The sequence below is a fragment of the Triturus cristatus genome, chromosome 10 (genome assembly GCF_964204655.1).
Source record: "Triturus cristatus chromosome 10, aTriCri1.1, whole genome shotgun sequence".
Classification (NCBI taxonomy): domain Eukaryota; kingdom Metazoa; phylum Chordata; class Amphibia; order Caudata; family Salamandridae; genus Triturus; species Triturus cristatus.
This window is the reverse complement of record NC_140593.1, coordinates 650,330,586-650,343,142: the sequence shown is the minus strand read 5'-3', so window position 1 is coordinate 650,343,142 and position 12,557 is coordinate 650,330,586. Positions and strand designations below refer to the sequence as shown.

Genomic DNA, 12,557 nt, shown 5'->3' with positions numbered 1-12,557 from the left:
TGTCATCTCCACTTTTGTGCAACATTTCCAAGTGATGAGCCCGGCTGTCTTGGAAAGTCTTTTTTGAATGGAAGGAGCAGCAGGAATTACAGGGGGCCTCATAGTGCTCAGGCGAGAGGCAGAGGTTACAGAACTGATAGAGATCGTCCCAGGGGTAATTAGCACGACACCAAGGACAGTGGCGAAAAGCTGTCCGTTCCGTCATAGGCAAGGCATGGCGATCACAGAGCAAACAGGTGAGGGAGGCCCAGAAGGGAGAGCCCACTCCAGGGGGTTCGAAGTTGGCCTGATTCCCGAACCCAACGAAGCTGTGCGCAATGAGACATTGCTAGAAAAAGAGGCTGCAATAGCAAACAATACCAATGGAAGGGAGAGGAACTGAAGAGAACGGATCAATCCGGAACTCGGTAACACATGTCCGAACCCCACAGCGGAATGAAAATAATCTAACAATGGAGTTGATGCCTATCTGCATTTCTAGCAAGAGGTGGAGTCACACTACCTTGTGACTCGAGAAGACTTCTTTGAAGAAAAACAACATGCACATATGTGGGCCCAACACTAGATGGCAGGAGTATGCACAGCATGCGTGTCTACAGTCACACAAGCCTCATACCAATATTTTATTGAATTAGTTTATTCACCTCATATTGATTGGTCCGAGGCATAACTTACACATTTAGCAATGTGACTGGGTGAGTGCGAGAGGAGGGGAAAAAGTGGGAGGGGGGAAGCCAGAAGGACAAGCATGTCCAGTGTGTCTTGTAGTTACAATTGTGGATTGAAAGTAAGAAGGGAGGTCATTGGCAATGATGGAGGAAAGGGCGAGTTTTGAGTGAGGCAGGAAGAGGAGGGATTGTCGGGTCCTGTGCAGTTGTTTGGGGTGGGCATCCAGTGTTTTAATAAGAGTCTTATAATAGGCCACTTTAACCTAGTTCAAGACTGGGGTGAGGGTCTGTTTGACTGGAGTGAGGATGGAAGATGGGGCATCTATTTATAAAATGTTCTAAAAACAGAAAATATATTGGCAAGTCCCAAATAGTTTAATGCAAAAAACGACTCATTGTCTAGAATAATACTAATAAATAATTGTGAGCTGTAGGCCACTCACTTTATCCTAGACTAGTGATTACTCCTTTTTTTCCATGCATTCATAGAAAGTGCTCTATTGCACATCACGTTATTGGTTTTGGAGGTGGCTATTTCATTTTGTATCCAAAAATCTCAGCCCATGTCACTAATATCAGTTAACTTACGGAGACCACAGACACAAGGTAATGCCTTAAGGAATGACATCCAGCTTGGACAATCTATTCCCCTTTCCATGGTTAGGTTTGGATCCAATAAAGAACTGACCCAAGCTGTTCTTGTCTTGTCAGTAGTTGGGACACAGTTTTGTTGAAACAGTTGTTTGAGCTCACAGTAAGTGCTCCATACTACATGTGACAAACTATACATTTCTACAACGCAACATAACCCAATGGTTACTTACCACCAGCTCTTGCTGTTTTTTCTCCACAGAGCGCAGATCTTCTGGGACTGTGTCTTCCTGGGCCAAGCGGTTCTCATATGAGGACAGCAGATCCTTACCTTCTTTCAGGCTGCTCTCCAGGCGGTTTGCCCCTTCCACCCTGTAAGTTCAAAAGAGTTAGAAAATGCTGTGGTATCCAAATTAAAAAGAAGCATTCCCTACTTGCTGACTTAGAGAAGCAGGCTGACTTACTTCTCCTGGGCAGAACTCAGCAGTTGGTTGACTCGTTCATGCTTTTTCCTGGTGTCCCCCAACTTGCTGTGTAACATTGGGGCACTACTGCTGTTCGGTACAGCTACCAGGTAATCCTCGCTCGCTTTAACCTGACGGTTCATCTCAGGTTCTATCCGCCGAACCTCATTGGTGATGTTCTGCATGAGGAGGGAGAAGCAGCGTTATTTTTTTCAATTGCACATGAAACTGTGGCTCCAGTCTACAATGTGACCAATCACCATGAGGTCAAAAGGCTAACAGTAAGAGACGGACTGCAGACAGAACACTTGGGGGGGGGTTATAGCACAGATCTGCCATGTCGTAGAAGGGGGCAATTCATTCCATGCTTTCACCTCTTTGGCTGTCAAAACAATCATGTTTTATAAGGAAGATACTACTGGGCACCATTGTCTTGATCAATAGCTCCAGAGTAAGGTGTGCAAGATTAATTTTCGTACCACATAGACAGCACACATGCGTGTCTTTAGGGCTGTTTTTGCCATTCACTTTTAAAATTCACTCTTCATTTAATCGCAACAGCAAGCAACTGCATTACTGATTTGAATGCAAGTATGTTAGTAGTGATTATATAGCTTTAAATCAGCTAGAGACAATGGAGCACAGTATAGGGTCAAAGGTAAAGAATACAATTAGAGAGAGCTTCCTGGGAGGAGCAGAAGGGGCTTGCTGTGTCCTGAGAAGTGAAGTATATATTGGGGGTCTGTAGCTCATTCCTGAATTCGAGGAGGATTGAGGTGGTGCTGATTGAAATAGGGATGTCTTTCCAAATCCTGGGTGCATAGAATAGTAAGACCTCTTTTTTGCATTTCTTCATCTACGTTTTCGTGCTGCAGGAGTGTCAAGTACCTCCAGAGATGGTGACATTATCAGCTAGATAAGTGAGGCTTCTGGTCATGATAACTTTTTAGATAACGCAGGTGGCCTTGAAAATGGGATGGGCCACTCCCTTAACAACCAGAGCTAAAAATACAACTGTATTCTGTAGTGGTGTGTTTTTTCTTCTGGTACTTTTTGGATGTCTGGGGGTCCTGTCATTATGGGCAAACGTAGCGTTACTACCCCAGCACGCAAAATTACATACATAGACACTATGTTGGAGCGGGCGGTGAATATGGTCCGCACCGAGATCGAGCTGACGGAGAGAAGATTGTCCCAGGGCCCCACAAAAACCCAATGTGAAGCACAAACTGATATAAGCGATCCAGAGGTACTGACACAGAGAATCATTGAACATTCCCCTCAAACTTCTACTGGAGAGAATACGCTGGGCATGGAAGGGCTTGGCTCTATAGGAACAACCGCAAATTTTGAATCTGGGTGTTGTCCAACTGTTTCATTGACATTAACTACAGCCAACCTGGACACAACCCCTAACCCAGAAGTAAGTGGAGCGAGAAAGAAGAGGAAGGTGGTGAAACCAGCCTGCTCTAAACGAAAACAGCCCCCACGCTTGAACTCACAACGTACAACGTTAAACACGTGGATTAAGGGCCCCATGGTCCCCGCAGACCCAATCCCCAGTAGTGTCTCAATTGACCCAGCTGATGTGGATACCCAAAGTAATTCCACTCAGACGAAGTACACGCAGACTGCTTTTTCTAACTTCACACTTGGGGATACTGCTATAGATATCATAGTTGACACATTGTATGATCGTGTTAAAGGGCTTGTGGATAAAAGTTTTGATAAGTTATGGAAGCGTTTAGATCGCCTGGAATCCCTAACTACTAAGGCAACACCACCTTGCAGGGAACACAATGAGCCAGTTCGACAGGTCAGCACCTCAGAATGTGCAACTGGCTCGACAAGTGCCCTAAACCGTAAAGTCGTTGCCTGTTTCCCTTGATTCTAATAATAAAACGAGAAACCCCCTAGCCTCTAAGCTATACACTCGATCTGCCAATACCCAAAATGTAAACCCTGATGATTCCCAAGATGGTCCGATAGTTAGCACAAGTGTTGTTGACATTCGCACCAGGGGGCATGTAGAACCAAACAAGGATGTTTTAAATTTACCCCCGGCATCCTGTCCATATGTGCTAACTCTTGTAGGGGTACCCCCACTAGAGAAAAATAAACCAGAGTCCTGGGAACAACTGCAGAATAAATGTGTGGACTGGATGGCTAAACACAAAGGGTACAGGAGGTCTGATATACATGAAATTTTAATGGTACAAAGGGTAGGCTGGGTGGGACCTGCAGCAAAAACTATCAGGGGCGATTGCATAGTTATTAATTTTTCCCGGCCTAGGACCGTTGGATCCATATTAGCAGTTAAAGAGACCAACTGACTTACCTCTACAAACATCTGTGCATTACCCCTTGGTTTCTTCTATAAACCGCCATCTATACAGTGCCCACTCCTCAGCCCTTCTTATCAGTCGGTAAATAGATTTTTGGCTATTTCTGACTTAGACACCCTTGATTGACTTTCACCCAAAACTCAAACTACTGGATTGGTCTATATGGTACCTAAGGAGACTTCTAATATCAGCCCTGGGGTGGAAATGACCCAATTAATTGATTGCTCTGACTCAATATTGAAGGTGTTGAGTTGGAATGCGGCAGGTCTGGCCTCAAAATTAAATATAGAAGATTGGGCAAATATGATAAATAAATTTGACATCCTTATGTTCCAAGAAACCTGGGCAACTAAAGAGCTATATCTCGAAGGGTATGAGTGTTTTAATATTATTTCCCCTAAACCTAAACATGGCAGACCTTCAGGGGGTTTATCAATATGGGTCAGCATCGCCTCAGGTGGTAGAGTAAAACTAATTCCCACGGAGAATTTTAATTTCCAATTACTGATCTACACACGGGGGGCCTCTATTTGTTTTTTTAATTTCTATAATAATGATTTCTTAAGTACACCAAATGTTAATTTTGTTCACCTTTTTAACTTTATTCAGGATCTGGATAATTTATTGGGAAAGTACAAACTGGCAGGGGTATGCCTGGGAGGTGATTTTAATGCAAAGATAGGAGAAGGAACTACTGGGTGTTCTTCCCAATTAATTCCACCCAACCCATGCAAGAGAGGACACGAGCTATTAGACCACCTATCAATTAGCAGTCTCTTAAACGTGATGGATATTGCAGCTGCAAACACTAATGATAATCCATTACCCACTTATAGAGGCCTAGGACGAGCCTCAACTATAGACTATGTCTTCATATCTCCATCATTAGAAGACTACTTAGTTGAGGCAGAGGTCAGGGCATCCACTTTTGGTGATCATAATCCTATTACGGTCTCGTTAAGGGTAGCCCCGCGACCAAATATTAGAAGAGAATTGGGAGCGGGAAACTTAGAATCCTCAACTGATTGTCTAAGAGTTAAATGGAAGGGTATGGATTGTAGGGAGGTCTTCCAGAAGATGGTAAAAAGGTATCCATCTCTCTGTGAGACTTGTCTCACTTTGGCTGACCCCAACCCAGAGGCAGTTTCTGCTGTTACTCTATTATGTATTGGCATTAAGGAACTGATCTCCAGACCTGCAGCCCTACACAAATTTGACCCTAGGTAGTTTGACAACACCTGCTCTAGGGCTAATAGGGATCTCAGAGCAGCTTTATCAGTTTCCGCCAGAGATCCCACTCTTATTAGAACCCTAAGGCACAATTATAAAAGTGTAATAAAATTAAGGCGAGACGTGGTCTTAAACGAGTATTGGAATAACCTGGCTTGTGCTGCCAAACTTAATAATATAAACAATTTTTGGTCTGCCACTAAGTCCCTGAGAGCTTTTGGGAATACATCTACCCCCCCTAAGTTGCAATATAACTAGTGAAGTGTGGGTTGCTCATATCTCGAAAATATATGCCTCCCCGCCCCAATGCGAAGACACTCTGGAAAATGTTATGCCTACCCAAATTCAAATTTCTTTGATTGAGGTCGAGGAGGCAATATTCCAGAGTGCGGGAAATAAAGCCCCATGCCCGGATGGGCTGCCTATTGACCGTATAAAATCAAGGCCAGAGTTCTGGGCTCCTCTGCTACTTAACGTTTTTAACAATTTATTCACAACAAAAATCCCAAATACATGGTCCACATCTGTAATTATCCCCATTTTTAAAAAAGGAGATAGATCGAACCCAAGCTGTTACAGACCCATTTCCCTAATCGATAACACCCTTAAAATATTGGGGAGAGTTCTATTTAACAAGATCAGAACTTGGGCAGAGGATGAAAATATAATAAATAAATGTCAGTTGGGTTTTTGTAGTCATCTTGGTACTGTGGAACAGTGTTTGAATCCTAATTTAATCATAGGGAAATACACTATCGCCCGACACAGTCCTCTTTACCTGGCATTTATGGACCTTTCGTCCGCTTTTGATTTTGTTAATAGATCCAGGCTCTGGCAATGCCTTCTAGATTATCGGTTAGATAAAGATTTGGTGTATTTTTTAGCATATCTGCATAGGGACTTAAGGGCCCGGGTAAGGATAAGTATGGATGGGGCAATGTCAAGAGACATAGTGGTTGGGAGAGTCGTTAGACAAGGGTGCGTTCTCGCCCCACTCTTATTTATTTTATATATTAATGAACTTTATAATGTCCTGTCTAACCAAACCACCGATGTCCCTATAATTAATGGTAACAAACTGCCCGCCTTACTATATGCAGATGATGCTGTTTTAATGGGCCGAACACCTAATGCCATGAGAATTTTAGTTAGTGGATTTGCAGTTTTTATGAATAATCTGGATCTTTGCACAAATTTAAAAAAATCTTTTTTAATGTGTTGTGGTCCTAAGAAACGTTCCATTAATACTATTACCTTGGGCCCTGATTCTTTGATATGCACTCGCACTTTCCCTTATTTGGGCTTACAATTTTCTGATAATGGGTCCTGGACACCACATTTGGCTTATGGACGGACTACATTTTCAAGAGCCATAAACTCAGTAATAAATCTACCCCAACCGAAAAGATTTGAGGTGGTACTGTCCCTACTTAAAATCTATAGGACACAATGTGTACCAATTATGACCTATGGGGATGAAATTTTGGGCCATATAAATTTTAAAAGTGTCCAGGCTGAAGAAAACAGATTTTGCAGGAGACTTTTGTGCCTACCAATTTCATTGTCCACCTTTGTATGCCATAACGAGTTAAGAATGCCATACTTGGAAGATTACATTAGGTCCCACCCTGTTTTATTTTGGCTAAAGGTTTGGAAAAATCCAGAAGCCTTATTAACAAGGGAGATTCTGGCAGATTGTCTAAAATGTGGTAAGGGCGGTGATATCCCTTGGCTGGCCCAAGTACGGGCAAATTTGACTGCGGTCAATCTAGAGCATATTTTTAATAATCCTGAGCAACTAGATGGAATTGATGGAAAGACTATCCGCAAAGTTTTATATCAATATTACGGGGATGCGAGATATGCCCAGGAATCCGCCAAAGTATCTGTGAAACAATATATTTTAATGACAGGCGAGGGCGGATCTCCTTTATGCTCTCCTATTAGTTATCTCTTGAGAGATATTACTCGCTGGGAGCGAAGCCTTTTTTTTCGTCTTAGATCGGGCTCAATAAAGTATCTGTTGTGCTTCCCTATAGGTTTTCAACCTAATATTGAAAACTTGGCTTGCCCATGTGGTAACTTAGGGAAACAGTCTATGTTACACTTTCTGTTCTTTTGCTCTTTTTATCAAAAATATATTATGCAGTTATTGATACCGTTTTTCAGGGCAAAGGGCACAACGGATTTTAAGGTTGCATACAAAATTATTTTCCAGCTTAAAGATGATAATATAACATATCGAGTGTGCACCTTCCTGAAAATGGCCATCCGCTCACGTTTTTCTATGAATTGATGATTGCTGGATTAGGCTGTACAATATGTATTTTTGGACTTTGTATTGCTTGTATTTACATTTTGTACTGTGCACACCTGCACTTTCATTTAATGCTGCTAACTGTAACCTTTCTGAGATTTAAGGATTTGCCCGTCTTTAGTTGCTCTTCCGTGAAATATTTGCACTATGCACACTGTTATTTTAACATCGTCGATGATATCAAGTTATGGATAATTTAGTAATATTTTAACTGATTAGTTTTAATGATGAGTTTTATTTTTAATATTTTAATGATGATGGACTATGTATGTGATTATGAGTAATGTTTGTACTTTTATGGATAATGCATATCCGAATAAAGATAATGATGATGGGCTGTTAAGGGGAGCCAGAAGAGTACCATCAACATGGGGTTGGTGTGGTCGAAATTCTGCAGGCCCTTTATGACTCATGCTGCAGTGTGTAGGATGTCTATCTGGTAAGCCACTGTGGTGCCTGGGAGGCTGCCAAGCAGATAGTTACCACCATCCAGATGTGAGAATTTGAGAGCTTGGACAGTAATTCTGATGTTGCTTTCTTGGAGGAATTGTTTCACTTTCCTAGTAGAGAAACCTAGTATCAGACTGTCTTGGTCTTCTTGGTGATGTGTTTCTTTAGGATGAGGTCGGTGTCAATGGTGAATCGGGATAACGTGGTGCTGGCTGATAATTGTGACTTGAATACATCTAGTTTGAGGTCACTGGATCAAGTATGGTCTACATGTTGGCTGATATTGTGGCAAAAAGGAGGAATTTGTTCTTGATGGGGTTAAGTTTCAAATAGGTGGTGGACATTTAGGACTGGATGAGGTGCGGGTAGAATATGAGATGTTCGAATTTTTACAGAGTAGACTTTCATGTAAAGTTTTGTTTGCGAAATTTGGCACTGTTTTCTGAGAGTAGAGTTCCAAGTGGGACCTTGTAGAGGTTGAAGGTGATGGGGGACAGGGAAAATCCCAGGTAACTGATCAGGTGACAGGAAACTTCTACAATCTAGCAATGCCCATGTGGATGAACTGTAATTGCTTGCATTGATAAGAGGAGGAGAAACCCTTGGGAACATTGCCAGTGACTCCAATTTGGGACGTCATGTAGTGGTTGATTTTTGGAATGATGAACCAGAAGTATTAGGAGTTAGGAGTGATCTGTGGCCACGAGGGTATTATCTTTGATTTGTAAGGTTGCTATTTCAGTGCGGCAGTGTTACCTGTAGCCACATTGGTAGTCATGCAGAAGATGGTTGGCACTAAAGTGATCTTGTAGTTGTGTATAGTTTGCTTTTTGGAACATTTTTCAGATGAATGGTGGATGGGTGATTGGCTGGTAGTTGGTGAGGTTGTCGGGTTCCAGGGTAGGTTTCTTCAGGGGAAGTGGAAGGTCATAGACTAACTTAAGGCCTTTCAAGATTACCCAAGTGAGGGAGACATTAATAGTGGGGATTAGTGGTGAGAAAGCTTCTCTACAGAGAGCTTTCATAACGGAGTAAAACATAGCCACTGGCGTTGAGGGACTAGAGAATATCAGCAAGGTCTGGGGGAGACAGGAGGTTAAAGGATGACCGCTGCAGGGTGCTGTGTGGATGGGTGGGTGGCGTAAGGGAAGGAAGTAGGCTTGGTCCAGTTAATGTACTGTTGCATCTTCTGTATTTTCACACGGAAAAAGGGGTTGATGGGATTGAGCTGGTCTATGGTATGTGTGATTGGATGTTCAGGGAGGTAGCTGCTGCAATGCTTGATTATCCTAAAGGGTGTTTTGCTTCAATTGGCTTCTTCAAAGGTGGTGTAATATTTGGCTCATGTGATGAGATGACTTGTCTACATGTTGCGTGAAAGAACTTTCAAATTGTGAAGTTGTTGGGCATCTGATTTTCTTTCATTTTCTTTTCTGTGAATGGTCAGTTTGTTGATGCTAGGGTCAGTACAGTACTAAAGCGCTGATAGTTTAGGCTTGCATATGCATGTTTTTGTTGATGTGTGGATGTTTATGTAATTTTCCACAAATTATTTGAAATGTTGTAGAGGACACTGATGTCAGATTTTGGATGGGTTGGGAAGGATGGGTGGGGATTGGTGGGGGGTAAGATAAGTTCACTGTAGACTAATGATGAAGGATCTGAAGGTTATTTTTTCTCTTTTGGGTTGACACTGATGTGTTGGTTGGACATGAAGCAGTGAGACAGGGCTGGTGAAACGGTCCGTCCAGTCCAGGGGTAGTTAGCATTAGATGGTTGATGATGTTGAGAGGACTAGATCAAGGATGTGGACTTTGGAGTGGGATGCTTGTGTGACATGCTGTACCACGTTTCGAGTGTCAATGAGGTTGAGGATAGTATTCCTACTACTTTTAATGCCTGAGTTGTCTGTGAAGTTGCATTCGCCAAGGAGGATGGCACAGGCATGTTTAATTGATGTGGTGGGTGTGGAGGTTCGACGGTTTATGTATGAATTCCTTTTTCTGTCTTGCAGGTCTGTAGACGAGGCGGAGAGTGTTGAATAGGGTTGTAGAGCTTTGGAAGTGGCATGTGAGGAGCTACATGAAGTTGAGTGTTGCTTGATTTCCAAGGGTACAGGATCAGGAGGACTTGCAGATTATGGTAAAATATTCCCATATTGTGTGCACAATGCATGCAGATGTAGCCTGTGGGAACTAGGACATTGTTGAGGATGTGGGTGCAAGCAATGTTTCTGTGATAGAAATGACATCAAGGCTGTGCTACATGATGAAATTTTCGATGTCTGGAATATGTACTACTGCAGAATATGCACTAATGAGCATGGACTGGAACGTGTTTGTCAATCTGGAGGTGTTTGGTGGTTAGATGTGGTGCAGGAATTGTTTGGTGTGAGTCTGGGTGTGATTGTAGGGCTCAACCAATCAATCAGGATTTCTAAAGCATGGCAAATCACCTGTGAGGGTCGCAAGGCACTGGAGTTGCTGGCTGCTTCGTGGTGACTAGGACTAGGTAGTGTAGGCTGTCATCTCCCACACAGTACTCCCACTCAACATTAAAAATACACACTGTTGTTTCTTCCCAAGATACAAATTGTTCAAAACCTTTAACTGCAATATCTCTGGGTGTAATATTACGTAACTCTATTTACTTTTTATATATACTTTTTAAACAACCCTTATTGCTGCATTAATGTTTTGCTAATTACACTTCAACTTTGACCATGTGTTATACTAAATATTTATATTTAGTTATAAATTTGTATCAATTTTATTTTTGAAATTATAGAACTGGTTTTACAGTGATGACAAAATCCTCTTCTTATATCACAATCCTGACCAACATCTTAAAATTGTATGGTTGCGGGTCCTCTCCTGGCAGACACATTTATACTTTTCAGAATGCTATGCTTCTAAACACTCATACCTAACAGTCTGTTAGGTTCTCTGATGTGCAGAGCGATTATGCAGGAGCCTCAAAGAGTAATTAATGCACACTGTTTATCTTTGGAATGTGTTTTTTTTGGTGTACATTCAATCCATACATTCTCTTTCGATTCTCTTCATGACATTCTCTTCTAATTTCTCGTTACATTCTTACTTAATAGTCTCCTACCTTCTTGAAAATGTTAGAAATGATATCCTTACATTCTCCTCTTAGGTTCTTGACCTAGGTTCAGATGTATGTCATTTCCTCTTTACATCCTCTTTCTAACTGCATTTGCTAGCCATTTTCTCTCTATTTAATTTAAGAAGCAAGTCATTCTTTTTTTACATTAACATCCTAATTTCAGCTGTTAGTAGTTTTTCTTTACATTATAAACCTTATTTTCTTACCTTCAGAGGTTAGAGACATTTTCTACCTTTAGACTATTTGTCTAACTGGTTGCTATTGTAACATTCCTTCTGTATATTTGCTTCTTAACTTTAGATGATATCCCCATTTTTTCCTTAGCTTTCTGTCAAACCCCAGATGTTATAGTCAAAGTCTTCATACCTTTAGAGCTTTCAACCTTTCGGCACTGTCTTCTACTGGACGACTCTGCTCCAGTGGAGGCCTGAGCTGGGAGGTGATTGTTTTCTCCTGCCTGTCTAGGTCACTGCAGATTTTATCCAGTCCGGAAAGGAACTGCCGTCCCTGGGCATCCTTAGCATCCGCTGTTTGTGAAGAGACAATATTGGGAAAAAAGGATTTTGTTGTAACTGAGCACTTTCAAAAGAGTCCTCCCGTTAACAACATAAATTCCCTTAGCACAGTGAGAGTTTAAATAGTCCCCAAATCTTGTACTCAGGTAGCCCGAGGCATGTAGCATGCACCCTTCAGTAAAGTTAGAATACATACTCAGTTGACCCAGATCAAAGCCAGACATCTTGATCTCAGGTGAAGGTAAAAACAGGGTTATGATAATATCAAGTATAGGAAATCAATTGGGACAGCCCATAAAATCATTTTCGAGGCTAAACTGAACTTTTATGGGAAAAAGATCAATGATGCCACTGTTTTCAGATTATAAGCAACCCAATATCCCCACAACATTTTGAAAACAGGCCCATATGCATCTTTTAAACATCAGCAAACAAAATATCTCCTTAAAGTATCCTTGTGGTTGGTTTAGCTTAGAATTTACTCTTAGGATCACAACCCATCCATAATATCGTCCACAGTGTTAGCAGTACCTCAAGGTACAATAATTATTAGGTGTGGAATTAGTGCACCATTATATATTTTCACACTAGGAATGGGGAATAACCAAGGGAATTCGATTTTTCACACCCATTTCTGCAGAGTTTTCTGACACTGTGAGGATTTTTCCCTAGATGAATTCTGCATGCTTTGACATGCAAAACTTGGCTGGGGAAACACCCAATTATTCTGGTTTTACCTCACATCTCATAATCCGGATCTGGATTGAACTCCTGCTCTGCCAGAACTGGGATTTATGGAAAACTTATGATGAGGGCCTTTGTGGGGCACAAGGAGCAGCAATTAAAAA

General features: G+C 41.7%; 1 protein-coding gene across 2 annotated transcripts in view; it reads right to left on the bottom strand.

Annotated features, from left to right (window-relative positions):
- The window catches only part of PPL (periplakin), a 302,110-nt gene that overhangs the window by 35,253 nt on the left and 254,300 nt on the right, over positions 1–12,557 (bottom strand). For both annotated transcript variants that reach the window (XM_085632211.1, XM_085632212.1), the window contains exons 14-16: positions 11,561–11,721; positions 1,724–1,902; positions 1,493–1,631 (exon numbers count right to left, since the gene is read on the bottom strand). In XM_085632211.1, coding sequence (XP_085488337.1) covers positions 1,493–1,631; positions 1,724–1,902; positions 11,561–11,721 — 479 coding nt within the window. The remainder of the gene's footprint in view (positions 1–1,492; positions 1,632–1,723; positions 1,903–11,560; positions 11,722–12,557) is intronic.